Below are 14,282 nucleotides of genomic sequence, written 5' to 3'. Positions count from 1 at the left end.
GGGACCCAGTGTCGGAACATTTGCCCAGCACATGTGAGGACCTAGATGCCCAATCCAGCAGAGCAGGAAATAAACTTCTTTTTTTTTATTTATTCTTTTATTATGCATTCAATATCTGCCTACATGTGTGCCTGCAGGCCAGAGAGGGCACCAGATCTCATTACAGATGGTTGTGAACCACCATATGGTTGCTGGGAATTGAACTCAAGACCTTTGGAAGAGCAGGCAATGCTCTTAACCACTGAGCCATCTCTCCAGCCCCCAGGAAATAAACTTCTTTAAACAGGGTCTTGCTCTGTAGCCTAAGGTAGCTTTGAATGCAGGGTAATCTTTCAGCCCCAACCCCAGAGGACTAGAATTACAGGCAGGTATGTGTTATGCCCACTCAAGTTTTATGAAGGAGCTGAGAGAGTGGGCATAAGGGAGCATGGTTCTTAGTCCCTAGCCTTGGCTAGAAGCCTTCAGGCTAAAGTACTCTGGGTGAGGGTGGGTGTGGAACAGGTCCATCCAATGTAAGATCCAGAGGTTCTGGCACCCTCAGACATGGCACCCTAGCAGCTGCACAGGGCCAGAGGCACCTACCGCAGGGCACCTGCAGATGAATCCACGGGCGGTGTTGGAGGCCACGGCACAGACACCCCCATTCTTGCATGGTTTGCCCCTGCAGCCATTGATGACTGACTCACAGCGGCGTCCTGGGTGAGAAGACAGTAAGTAAGGAACATGCCCTGCTGCCACTGCCCGTCCCCCCATTTGGCCCACCTGCCCAAGGCACGCACCAGTGTGGCCAGCCCGGCACTCGCAGTGGAAGTCGTTAACCCGCTGCACGCAGTCCTGGGTGCCATGCGGGTCACAAGGGTTGGAGAGGCACTCATTGACATCGCCCTCACACCGCTCCCCGACGAAGCCTGGTGGGCAGGTGCAGCTATAGCCACCCACCTGGTCCACACAGGTGCCATTGTTGAAGCACTTGGGGCTTCGAGTGGCAGGGTCAAGGTGGGGATGGCAGTCATCAACATTGATCTCACAGTGTACACCTGCAGAGTGACCAGGGATATGATCAGGGGACGGTACTGGCTGCACTCTGTCCTGTGTGGTCCAGCACAGCACTGAGGAGCTGGGACCCAAGGAAAATGGCACAGCGTCAGTGGAGCCCACCTTCCTACTGAGATTGGTACCACAAGGTGAGATGGGATGAGCCCTGGCTGGATCCTCCTCACCCTACCCAGGCCCCCACTCTTACCCTGTGTGCCCCTAGGGCAGGAGCATTTGTAGGTGTTGGTCAGATCGATGCAGGTCCCCCCATTTTGGCAGGGCTGGGACAGACACTCGTTGATCTCCTCAGAACAGTTAGCTCCGTGATAGCCAGCCACACACTGCAGAAACGGCACAGGCCACAGCTTGGTTGGAGTCAGGGTACACACTCAGGCCTACACTGGCAGTCCTGAATGGGGCCTCTACCCAGCAGACCCTAGGTAGGACCTCGGTAAATTAAAGTCACTGTCCAAGGTGGAGAGGGGACAACACCTGGTCCCACAGGGGTGAGGTCTTGGAGCAGGAGCTGGGTAGCATAAAGCTCTCTAGGAAGAGCACCCCGGGCCACTGCTTGCACCTCCTCCAGCACATCTGCAGTGTGAATGGATCCTGCCCAGGTGTGTGACACCTTGCTCTAACAAGACACTGGGCTCAGTCGGCCATGACACACCAGGTCCCAGCTCCAAAGCCCTCCTGTGGCAACACTCATGCCAATAACCCCCGTCCCGCCCCACCCCCCACTTCAAGACGGCCCACACCTTGCAGGAAAAGCCACCCAGGTAGTCAGTGCAGGTGGCTCCATTCTGGCACGGGTTAGGTGAGCACTCGTCCACCTCATCCTCACAGTAGCTGCCGGTGTAGCCCGCCTGGCAGTGGCAGTAATGCTTGTCTTCCTCATCCACACAGAGGCCTCCATGCTGGCACAGGAGGGTGACGTCGATGCCTGTGGGGACCAGACGAAAAAGAGCTGGGACCTGGGTCACGACTTCCAGGACTACTACTGCCCACGTCCTCCTGACCAGGTAGGCCTGGCCTGGGCCGAGCCAGGACAAGGACAGACGGGCTGGGCCAATCACCTCGCTTCTGTGCAGCCACCTCGCAGGACACGCTGAGCACATCGCAATTGAAGCCAGTCCAGCCGCTACGGCACTCACAGTGGTACTGCGTGTTGGTCTGCCAGCACTTGCCACCGTTCTTGCAGGGAGCCGAGTCACACCAATGCACAAGGTTCTGCGGATACAGGCAGGCGTCAGCCTCTTCCCCACCAACTCTGACTGCCAGGGACGCCCTCTTGCCCTGGTCCTGGCCAGCTCTGAGTACTGCAGCGGTTCTCATCCCCCTAATGCTGTGACCCTTTATGTTGTGGTGACCCCAACCACAAAATAATTTCATTGCTCCTTCATAACTGTGATCTTGCTGCTGTTGTAGACTGTAATGTAAATATCTGATATGCAGGAGATCTAAGATGCAACCCCTGTGGGGGTTGTGACCCATAGGTGAGACCCACTGAAGGAGGGCATTCTGTCCCTCCTCACCTCCTCTTTCACCAGCTCAGAAAAAATGTCACCTAAGAACTCCCAGGCACCGGGCTCACAGACATCTGCCCTGGGAGTAGTCTGGGCACGCATGGAATACCATGTCTCCCTTGCCCTCCTTCAAGACCCTCTGCAAAGCCAGGGCATCCACTACCTTCCCTTGGACATCCTCCACCAGAAGGGAGCACTGCCCCCAGGCTTCTGTGGATAAATGGCCATATAATCCACTCCACAGAAGCAAGAGCCTGGCATCCCCACCCACTGTCTCCCTTAGAAACACCCATCTTGGCATTTTCCCAGAGAATGTGGGTTCACTCTGGCCCCATAAACCCATGATGACACCTGGGAGCCCTCTCTGCTCCTGTGTCTCTGGCCCTCTGAAGGAAGCATGGCCAAGGGCTGGGCACCGGGCAGTGGAGAGTCCTAGGCCCTCGGGGTCATACTCTGCAACCTCGGCTCACCTGGCAGTTGAGGCCAGTGTAGCCCTGTGGGCAGGTGCACTTATAGGTACCATAGCTGTCTTGGCAGGTGCCACCATGCAGACAGGGCCGTGAGTCACACTCATTGACATCATACTGACAGTAGCTGCCTGTGAAGCCGGGTGGGCACAGACAGGTGAAGGAGTTGATGCCATCCACACAGGTGCCACCATTGAAGCAGGAGCTGGAGGTAGACAGGAGCAGAGGAGAGTGAGGGAGTTGTGCTTAGGTCCTTGCTAGCCGGGCTGCAACACTTGCATCACGACCAGAGATTTTACAGCACACAGGTACACGGTAGTTAAAAAGAAAAAAAAAAAAATCAAGGGCAAAATCAGAATACTATAGGAAACACATTACAAACCAGGCGTGAGATTGACATTTAACATTATGCTTCCTGGCAATCAGGGCAAAGGGGGAAATAAGATGGATTATAACACTCCTGTTTAGTAGGAGGCTCGTTCACCAATTCCTCTGGATAAACTTCCTTGTTCCAAGTCACTGGAGGTCACAATGGCCCTTTTAGGAGGGACATTGAAGCATAATGAACAATGCTGGATCCAACTCAATTAGGGCTGAATGCCCACTGGGTCTGGGCAAGACACTTGCTTGAGGTGCCATGCTGTGAGTCCCTGTGTGTCCCCCCACCATCCATTCCTTTCCCTGCCTCAGCCCAGGCTGGTGGGACCCACCTCTCGGTGCAGTCGGGTATGTTATTCTCACAGTGGATGCCGTTGAAGCCCGCGGGGCAGGTGCACGTGTAACTGTCCACGCAGTCGGTGCAGTTGGCACCATTTCGGCAGGGATTGCTGGCACATTCGTTGATGTCTTCCTCACAGAAGGTACCCTGGAAGCCAGGCAGGCAGTCGCAGAAGGCCGTGTTGATACCATCAGTGCAGGAACCCCCATTGTGACATGGGTCTGAAGGGACAGAAGGATGAGCCTTAGGGTGGCCACAGCAAGCCTCTGGCAACACCAGTCAGTGGGGCCACTCACTCCAGGCTCATCCCAGCCCTGAGCCTGAGCTCTGCTCCACATACATCCCTTCACCCAGGCCCCAAGTAGTGGCGAGACAAGAATTCACCAGCTTCGCACACCAATCATGGGGAAACTCATCTTCCTACACACACCCTGACGGTGCCAGGCATACCCTCAGTCTCTCTAAATCTTAGCTTTAACTCAGGATGGGGGCAACCCCAGAGCCCTGCACAACTCAGTGGGTCCTGACAAGGGCCAAGCGTCAAGGTTAAATACGGTTAGGCCCATGCCATCATCGTGAAGCGCCTGGTGCCTCGGTTCCGTGTCATTCAATTGGGTTGGGCAATCTAGCTGCAAAGCCTTTTGGAGCTACATTGTTGAGCCCATGTGGAGCACGCAGTGGTGCCCAACAGCCACCTCTTGGTCTGTCCCTAGCATCTGACCTGTTTCCTTCTAGGCAAGGCAGTCTGCGGCCTGAGCTGAGAGCACGGCTACCCACAGTCCTGAAGCTGACATCACTGGCGTCACTGGACGCCAGGGCTAATTTCCCGTCTCAGATTCAGCAGATCACTGCCATGCGTGCCTAAGGGACAGACGCCGAAACGTCGGGTGGACAGAGCTGGGTACCACTTACTGGGTCGGCAGTCATCGATGTCACTCTCACAGTTGCGACCTGTGTAGCCAGCCTGGCAGAGGCAGCGGTAACTGCCATTGGTGTTCTGGCAGGAGGCCCCGTGGCGACAAGGACTCTTCACGCACTCATTGATGTCAATCTCACAGGTCTGACCTGTTAGGACGAGATCCAGTTGGCTACGCTGCCCCTGCCCTCTGAGCCTCTGCCCTAGCTGGTCTATCTACCTGCAATGCTACTTCCTGACCTCTGGGGAACAGAAAGCTACAGAGTCAGGATGGGAAGGGCCACCCAAGGTCATCTCCTGCTTTTGGAGCTTCCCAGAGCAGGTGGCTCAGTACCTATGGGCTCATCTCTGGAGACTGGCGCCTACTCCCTCCTGCCCTAGAGCTAGCCGGGGCTCTTGACCTCCCACCCACCACCACTGCCCCAGTCTGGAGGAACCAGGCAAGCCTTACCCTGCCAGCCTGTGGGACAGACACAAGAAAAGCTTTCATAGTCCTCAGACTCCTTGCACACCCCGCTGTTTTTGCAGGGGCTGGCAGCACATGGGGCCAGTACCACTTCACATGTGGCTCCTAAGGAGAAAGATACGTAGTTGGACCCAGTGGGCATGACCCATAGCATCTCTCATTGAGGGGTGATATGGGGACCCTGTATGATTGGCCAGCAAGACTCTGATCCTGGGAGGAGTGATAATCACAGACAGGAAGTTAGAGACACAGCAGAAACAAGTCTCTCTCTGAAGCCACTTTCTTTTTAAGCGTATGGTATACGCATGTGGGGTATGAGTGTGTATGTAGACAGAGACAGACGTCAGATGTCTTTTCTCAGTTCTGCACTTTACTCCTTGGAGACCAAGTCTCAATGAACTGGAAGATTGTCAGTTCAGCTAGGCTGGCCATCCAGTGGGCTCCGAGGATACATCAGTCTCTGCTCCCAAACTAAATGCTAATGGGCATTTAGTCCACACCCTGTTTTCATGTAACTCGGGTCTCATGTTTCCATAGTCAGCACTCTTCCTCCATGAGCTGCCGACCTAGCCCCTGAAGCCACCTCTCGTCTCTCAAACTCCCCAAGATGAAGCCTGGGCCTTGCTCAACTAGAAAACCTCAAAACAAGACTCATACCATTACAACAGGTGGTTAAGCCTGGTGAACACTGGCCTGTTCCCATTCTAGGAAAAGCCCTGCCTGCAGCCAATCCTGAGTCTTTAGGTCCCAGAAGATTCACTCTAAAAGGGAGAAAGAGCCATTGTGGCTACACCAAGCACATCCTACTTGTTGGGGAGCAAGGGGTGCAGCCTCACGCCAGAGCAGTGAATCCGATAACCGCCTGGGGGAGCCATGTGCATCCACTCTCCTTGTGATCCAGGCTAGCTTTCCTGTTTATGGCTATGGTTGGCTCCACAGCTGAGCAAGGAAGCCTTATCTTCCTTGTCTCCCACCATGTTCCTAGCCTGCTGGTGTGAGTCTCCAGGGCCCCTATCTCTATCGGTTTCCACGGTGACCTGAGCAGACAGGAACTTTGACAGAGTTTCCGACAATTGTGCAAAGGGAAGCAGGAAGCAGGCCAGCAGGAAGCAGGTCAGCATGGCTTGACTCCTCCCGCCAGCCCCGATAGCAACAAGACCTAGAGGAACACGGGGTTCGCCCAGCTGCTGACAGCTTCCTCTCTGACCAACACAGGAGACAAAATCCAGGCCCTTTAACTTTTGTCAAAAAAAAAAAAACCCAACCAAACAAACAAACAAACAAAACCAGCATCCTGGTCACCAGCTGCCAGGCATCATAAGAGGGACCCTCCCCTCCAGCTTCAGAGACCCACTTGGGATGTCCAGAGCCCAGCAGCAGCAGCATGAAGCCACCAGTACCCAGTGGCAGCAGTATCAAGAGCTGAGAGGGTTGAGGAGCAATGTGGCCATGGCTTTCATGTTCACTGCTTTGCTCATCTCTCCTGCAAGGGGTCCACTTCTCGCCATTCCTCAGGCAGTGCCCATGGCAGGAGCTGCTTCTGTTCATCTGAACAGAGAGCTCCTTGTCTCCTCACACAAAGAAGCTGCCATCAAAGGCATCTCAGGCCCAGCCGGCAGAGGAGAGCAGCCAGGCCCCTCAGAAGCACAGGGTGGACACTGATCCATGCACTGTCTACTGGCCCCCTGGGCTTTCCCCAGAGAAGTCCTGCGCACATCTCATTCCGAGCCTGCCAGATAAACACCCGGACATACACACCCTGGTATCTGAGTCCTTCCAGGCATCCTTTATAGAGACACTATCCCTATGCCTAGGCCCAGGCCCAAGCGCTGCAGGGCCTAAGGCTCTTGGCATGGAGCAGAACCTTGTAAAATGCCTGGTGATCCCATATTCTCTCAGCCCCACTAGCTACCATCAGAGTCCATGACACCCCTAGGCTGCTTGTACCTGTATAAGGTAGAGGGCAGTTGCACTTGTACCCGGCGACATCATCAATGCAGGTCCCCTGGTTCAGGCAGGGGTTGGAGGCACACTCGTTGATGTTGGTCTGGCAGTTAGGGCCTGCAAGAAGAGGAGCAAGAGTGGGTGGGCCTGCCCCTCTCCCCTGTGCATTTACTCGAGAGAGTCAGAGGCCCAGCCTGAGACATCAACCGCTCTTCTATATCAGGTGAACCAAGAAGAGGATGCTATGGGCTGCATCGCCAGTCCCAGGTCACCGAGGGGACCCCACTCGGCCGTGCCACCCACTGCACTCACCACTGAAGCCTTCTCGGCAGGTGCACACGTAGCCACTGGTCATGTCTTTGCAGGTGCCGCCGTTGACACAAGGGTTCGACTCACACTCGTTGTTGTTGATGTCACAGTTTGTCCCACTCCACCCAGGGGCGCAGTCACACTTGTACCTATGCAGAAGACTGAGCTGCAGACCGGGCTCAGAGCCCATCATCTACTGGGACACTCTTAAGGTGAGCTGGAGATAACCACTTTGCCCAAAACCATGAAAGGGTTTCAGACAGGGACAATGTGAATGTGACAAAGTACTGACCTTCTGTGTAAAACTTTATTAGTTTCAATAAAGACTTTAATAGTCCATTCACCTATCCATGTCCCCTCCACCCTGCACTTGACAAAGGGCTGCTGTCCTTATTATAAGAGTCAGAAGACTGCTTCAGCTGCCACAGTGGGTTTAGGGTCCTTATGGATATATCTTCAGCTGATGCTGGCCAATGAGGACACAGAGCAGGGATACTGGTAAGATGCTGGGAGCTGACCTCAAGACCATTGGAGCACACATCCACCCAGCCTGTGCCTGCCCCAGGCTTCTAGCTGATACCTCCCATGCCAGCCTGCCGTACCCGTTGAGGCCATCCCGGCAAACCCCGTGGATGCAGGGGTTACTGTTGCACTCGTTGACCTCGGACAGGCACGTGGGATCGTGGTAGCCTTCGGGGCAGCGGCAGGTAAAGCCAGCGATGCCATCCTCACAGGTACCCCCATTGTGGCAGGGGCTGCCTGCACACTCGTCAATGTTGACATTGCACATGCTCCCTGTGGGTGGAGAGGGACTCAGATACCAGGCCTGCCACCCAGAGCCCACCCCTCCCTTTCTGGGCCTCAGTTTCCCCATGCTCATCTGTGAAATTCTGAGCTATGGTAAACTGCTCTATGTAGCAATGAGCCACATGACTGTAGCGCCAGTAGCTTCGGGGTCTCGTGTATTCCAGCCTAGCTACAGACTCATTAGGTAGCTGAGAACGACCTGAACTTCTCATCTTCTCACTTTCAATGTCAGAGTGCTAGGGTTACGAACATACGCCAGTGCGTCTGGTTTATAGAGTTATAGAACTGAACCCAGGGCTGCATGCCTGCTAGGCCAACGCCTCATCAACCGAGCCATTCTTCAGACTAGCTTTACTATAGTCTTGAGACCCATTCTCTTCTGCTGTCCCCCCAGGGTATCGCTGGGACAGAGGATACCACTGTCCCTCTGGCTGACAAGACCTCCTTGGACCCAGAGAAGCTAAGGATCTGATCAGATCTTAGGGCATCAGAGGCAGAACACATGCCCAAAAGCCTGGCCCCAGAGCTCAGGCCACCCCATTACAGTCTACTAGACATGATGCGGCCAGGCCTGACACTCACAGGGGACAGAAGGCACGTGGAGGCCACCCAGTCTTTCTGACATCTCCACTGGTTGGCAGCTCAAGAGCTGGGGGTGGTGGGCACCCAGCTTGTGTCATTCAGCCCTGGGACCCCTGCTGACTCCAGAGATCCTCCCAGACCTGACTCATCTAACTCTACGGTTAACCTTGACCTCTGACTTCAGCCATTCACCTGTGTAGCCTGGCTCGCAGGCGCACTCGTAGCCGTCAATCTTGTCCAGACAGGTGCCTGAGTCGCAGGGGTTGCTGGCACAGTCATCCAAGTTGATCTCACAGTTGGGTCCTAGGGCCATGTGACATGTGGTCAGTTAGCTTCCAAGCTTAGCCTTGCCCCTTTCCACCCACTGCTGGCTCTGGCCAGTCACCTGTGGTTCCCTTGAGGCATAAGCAGAGGTAGGAGTTGTCACGGTCTTGGCAGGTGCCCCCGTGGCGGCATGGCTGGCTGTGGCACTCATTAATGTTGGTCTCACAGTGATGGCCCGTGTAGCCTGGCTGGCAGAGGCAGGTAAAGGTGGCCACACCATCCTTGCAGGAGCCATAGTGGCAGGGGTCAGGGTCACATTCATCGATGTCCACCTCGCAGTGGGTCCCCGTGTAACCTAGATCACAAGAAGGGTGGGCACAGGTGAGCTTCAGGGCCAGTTACTCCCTCAACACTTAGCTGGACACACACTGGGAAACCATGGAGCCATCCCAGGGTCACTGCCAGGTCACTGATGGATGTAGAGGTATCACAGACCCTGGGATATCCTTATCACTCCTCCCCACTCTCCCCTGTCCTCTTCCCACCATTTAGCCCCAGAGATCCCGCACTGCCTCTTATACCTTCCGTGCACACGCAGGTGTAGGTATTGGGCCCATCCAGGCACTTGGCACCATTCTTGCAAGGTGTGCTGGCACACTCATCCACATCATACTGGCACAGGTGCCCGCTGAAGCCTGTGGCCAAGGAAGAGGAAATGGTTACATCTGACCGTATCTTAGCCCCTTGGTTGCTACCCACAAACCTTAGAGTTAGTTGAATGCCTGCCTACATGGGCTCCCTAAAGGGTGCTTTGGCTCTAGGTACAGATGACCTGAAGGCTTCACCCTGCCCCTCTGATCAAAGATCCTTGTTCAGCACTGCTCAGTGACTGACTGCCTCCCTGGCCCAACAGAGGGTCCTTTTTCCCCAAACCGTCTCTGGTTGCTATGGTTACAGCCGCACTAGGCTGTGAATGGGGCTCCCCTGGCTCAACCATGTCTAGGATGGCTGATTGACATCTCAGAAGGCCCAAGGCCTTGTCCGGTTCTGGGGTAGGCGAGATACCTTCCCAAGGCCCCTCCATCTCCTACTCAGTTCTTCCAAGTCCTTCCCAGCCCTATTAGGTAAGATCCCCATGCTATGTCCTCACTCCCCATGACCATGAAGAAGGGAACATGGGGAGAGCCAGGCAGGTGGGCCCTCCTATCTCAGAGGCACGGGAGCTCCTTCCCTCCTTCAGTAAATGTTTTCAGGTGCCAGGTTCCCTACATCTCAGCATAGGCTCAGTTGCCCACTGCCTTCACCTTTGAGGAAGACTTGAAAACACCCTGGTCAACTCACAAGGCAAAGTCCTCCCTCAAAGTAGTCAGGGAGGAGATCAAGAGGACACAGGTCCTGTGGTAAGCAGGTGGCCTCACCTTTGGGGCACTGACACAGGAACTCGTTGATCTTGTCTATGCAGTGGCCATTGTGCAGGCAGGGGCTGCTGGCACACTCGTCCGTGTTGATCTCACAGTACACACCCTCATATCCTGTGGACGGGAGATGGTGACACTGAGGATGGGATAGAAGTGACCCTCCCTTATACAGTCCTAGTATGCCAGCCCACCGGGGTTCGGGTCTGTATCTGCTCTGCTTTGTCCTGTTCACCTAGTCTCAGTTCCCCATGTGCTGCCAACCCTGACAGAAGTCTTACTCGAAGCTATCCAGCCTTGACTTAGTCTTCGGCTCCCTGCTCTTGGCAGCCCCCAGGGCGGGAGGCAGCAGAAACATACCTGGCATACATATACACTGGAACTCCCCAATCTGGTCCAGGCAGGTGGCATCATTCTGACACGGGTTGGAGATGCACTCATTGACATCAATCTCACAGCGGGGCCCCGTGTAGCCCTGTAGACACTGGCATTCAAAGGAACCCAGAGTGTTGAGGCACTTGCCTGCATGCTCACAGGGGTTGGCACCTGGTGGGGGAGGCACAGATGAGGGTTGATCTAGCCTTCCGTGCCCCAGCCCACGTCACCAAACTGGTGGCTCTCCAGGACAGGTCACATGCACCCCTATGTGACAGGCCAGGCAGTTCCTTCTGCCTGTGCTATGGCACCTGCACCTACCCAGAGCACATTCATCCACGTCCTGGCTGCAGGCTGGCCCCGTGTACCCGGAGGGGCAAGTGCAGATGGCCTTGCCATTGACAGGATTGGTGTCACAGTTGGATCCCTCATTGCAGGGGTTGCTGATACACGCATCGTTGAGGTGGCACAGCAGACCTAAACAGGGGAACCGTGATGAGTGCTCATTGCTTTTCCCTACTGATTGGCTCATCCTCACCCAACATCCTGAAATAAATCTCTGTGACTCACTCAAGCATCCCATAACATCCCATAATGCTTGGATCACTGAAAGTATCTTGTCAAGGTCCACCTGGCCATTAGAGCCACAGCTTTATCTGCTTTTTTGTTTTGTTTTGTCTTGTCTTATCTTTTGGTTGGTTGTGCTTTTCTGAGACAGGGTCTCTCTCATATTCCAGGCCAGACTCAAGTTTGCTATATAGCTAAAGAAGACCTTGAACTTTCGATCCACTGTTCCCTGAGTGTTAGACTGATAGGCATATGCCACCACCACCCACACAGCTCATGTGGCACTGAGAGTTGAATCCAGGGCCTTGTGCATGCCAGGCAAGCACTCTACCAGCCGAGCCACATGCCCAGCCCTGTAGCTAGGTCTGAGTAAAGCTGGTCCCTGCCACCTCACTCGCGGTGCCCCAGGTGTGTGCAGCCAAGGTTGACAAGCCAACCAAGCTTGCCTTCTCCTCGGAGACTCCACACTCACTCACCCGTGCGCCCATGCGGACACTCGCAATAGAAGGAGGCCACGCGGTCATGGCAGGTGGCACCCTGGAAACAGGCAGCACTGGCACAGTCATCGATGTTCTCACTGCAGTCTTCCCCGGTCCAGCCGTTGACACACACGCAGTTGTAGCCACCATGCGTATTGTGGCAGGTTCCACCATTCTGGCAGGCATTGGGCATCAGCTGACACTCATCCACATCCTCTGTGCAGTACTGACCTGGGAGGACCACAGAACCATCAGCCTCAGGGGATGCTATGTACTGAGCATCCTCTGTGCAGACTGACCTGGGAGGACCACAGGGCCATCAGCCTCAGGGGATGCTACGTACTGAGCACCCTCTGTGCAGACTGACCTGGGAGGACCACAGGGCCATCAGCCTCAGGGGATGCTACGTACTGAGCATCCTCTGTGCAGACTGACCTGGGAGGACCACAGGACCATCAGCCTCAGGGGATGCTACATGCTGAGCATCCTCTGTGCAGACTGACCTGGGAGGGCTACAGGACAATCATCTTCATTAGATGCTACGTGCTGAGCTCCCTGCCCTTGGCTGTGGGACTGTTAGCCACTCTCTCCAGAAAGTCTTCCCAGCTGACTTATGCAACCAGCACACCTCACCCCATTCTCCAGCCCAAAGGGCTGTCAGTCCTACTTTATCATTAACTAGTGAGCCCCCTGAGGACAACTTTGTATTCATCCCTGGGTAGCTTGCCCAGAATGCTAGACCTCTGTCTGGCTCAGTGCTGGGGACCTGATTTTGGATGTGTGTTAATAGCCCACAAGAACCAGCTGATGCTGAGCTGTGCTGACTCTAAGAGGAGGCACAGGTGCTGTCCCATGCCACCAGGGTCCTGGGTCACCCTGGGTCTCCCAGCCTGGGCTTCCCGAGCATGGAACAGAGCTCAGACCTCCCTACCACTTCATTTCGTGCAGTCTGGTGAGTAGAAGGCTGTCCCACGGAAGTCCCACATACACACCTGTCCACTCTGGTGGGCAGCGGCAATTGTAGGTATTGACGCCATCCACACATGCACCCCCATTCTTGCAGTTGTTTCCCGGACAGTCATCCACGTTTTCTTCACAGTTTTGGCCAGCAAAGCCTGTGGGACAGAGGACAGCAGGTCAACCTGACCTTAGGGGCTGGCTGAGAAGCCCTACTGGGCTTCAGTGTCTTCAGTTACTAGCTAGGCCCAATGTACTGCTCAGGACAAGGCATTTATCTATCCCTCCATGGCCTCCCTGCTCCCGTGTCCAGGTGACAGGTGACAGCTCCCTTCTAGACAGTCGCTGTGTAAAGAGCTGGCTAAACAGACGGGGATCCAGAAACATAGTGTTCTAGAAGGTTCTGCTATAAAACTACTAACAGCCTTTCTGGAAACTGCACAGTGGGTTTCTCCACAGTAAATTAGTGGGGTAGGCACTAATACTTAAAACTGCTGGAGTTGAACTAGGGCCTGGGGGTGGGACCCAGGCAGGCCTGCCGAGTCAGGACCTATGAGCTATTTTCCCTAGAGCACATCAAGAGCACCTGTCTTTCCCCCACAGGCTAAAGCAGCCCATCTAGCCTGGGGCTGGGCCCCGAGGTGTGGCCTGCAGCGTGGCCTTCATGAGGGCCTCCTCAGCAGCCAGTTAGCTATTAATCTCCTCAACTCCCGCCGGTTCAATGATCAACCCAGAAAGGCGAGTCTGGCAACAGCCAAACCTGCAGCCAGTTACTAATTAACACCCTCTCTGGGGATGCCTTTGAACCCCTCTTGCCCTTGGAGAATCCACCTGTTTGGCTCCTCCTCAAAGATTCCCCCTCCACCCCACCACCTTGCACCACAGCAAAAAGCTGGAGGCTGGGAAAAGCCAAAGTGAAGAACAAACGCTTGTCTGGGAGGGGGAGGAACCAACCAGAGTCTAGCGCCCACCTAGGGGTCAGCGAGACCAAACACTCTGTCTCCCTGCCTGTGCAAGGCTTTACTCTAACGCAAGCCACGTTTCCAGGCTAGAACTGAGCCTGGAGGCGCCCTGAGCAGTGCAGAATGATCTCACTCGGGGAGAGGACAAGAGAGCGTAAGTCCAACATGCAGCCTGGCTGGAGCCTCCTCTATACAGCATCCTCTAGGGAAACAGGGCCTGAGAGAGCACGAGGGAGCCAGGTGGGACCCAGCAAGGTACCCAGGAGCCAGAGTCACTTCAATTCCTAGCCAGAGCTCCCAGGGCTGAGTTCAGTTCTGATTTTAGTGCCCTAGATCTCCTTAGGTCATGTGCCCCTCAGGGAACCTGGTACAGGGCTACCTGAGAGCCCAAAGGGAGGGTATAACTGAGCCCGGACTGAGTCCCTTCAACAACAACTTGGGCAAATAACAGTCTTCACACAGGGTGTCCTGCTTTTAGGGGTGACCCAGCCAC

General features: G+C 55.0%; 1 protein-coding gene across 1 annotated transcript in view; it reads right to left on the bottom strand.

Moving 5' to 3' along the window:
- Positions 1-14,282, bottom strand: part of Notch1 (notch receptor 1) — a 47,249-nt gene that overhangs the window by 12,145 nt on the left and 20,822 nt on the right. The window contains exons 5-24 of the mRNA XM_048452747.3: positions 12,863-12,985; positions 11,868-12,101; positions 11,146-11,301; positions 10,810-10,995; positions 10,453-10,566; positions 9,616-9,729; positions 9,156-9,389; positions 8,963-9,073; positions 7,984-8,176; positions 7,385-7,530; positions 7,076-7,189; positions 5,114-5,233; positions 4,659-4,811; positions 3,739-3,967; positions 3,032-3,233; positions 2,112-2,265; positions 1,794-1,978; positions 1,244-1,376; positions 780-1,037; positions 583-695 (exon numbers count right to left, since the gene is read on the bottom strand). Of these exons, the coding sequence (XP_048308704.1) occupies positions 583-695; positions 780-1,037; positions 1,244-1,376; positions 1,794-1,978; positions 2,112-2,265; positions 3,032-3,233; positions 3,739-3,967; positions 4,659-4,811; positions 5,114-5,233; positions 7,076-7,189; positions 7,385-7,530; positions 7,984-8,176; positions 8,963-9,073; positions 9,156-9,389; positions 9,616-9,729; positions 10,453-10,566; positions 10,810-10,995; positions 11,146-11,301; positions 11,868-12,101; positions 12,863-12,985 (3,272 nt within the window). The remainder of the gene's footprint in view (positions 1-582; positions 696-779; positions 1,038-1,243; positions 1,377-1,793; positions 1,979-2,111; positions 2,266-3,031; positions 3,234-3,738; positions 3,968-4,658; positions 4,812-5,113; positions 5,234-7,075; positions 7,190-7,384; positions 7,531-7,983; positions 8,177-8,962; positions 9,074-9,155; positions 9,390-9,615; positions 9,730-10,452; positions 10,567-10,809; positions 10,996-11,145; positions 11,302-11,867; positions 12,102-12,862; positions 12,986-14,282) is intronic.

This window comes from Myodes glareolus, chromosome 21 (genome assembly GCF_982192425.1).
Source record: "Myodes glareolus chromosome 21, mMyoGla1.1, whole genome shotgun sequence".
In the NCBI taxonomy this organism is placed as follows: Eukaryota; Metazoa; Chordata; class Mammalia; order Rodentia; family Cricetidae; genus Myodes; species Myodes glareolus.
This window is presented reverse-complemented; position numbering and strand designations above follow the sequence as displayed.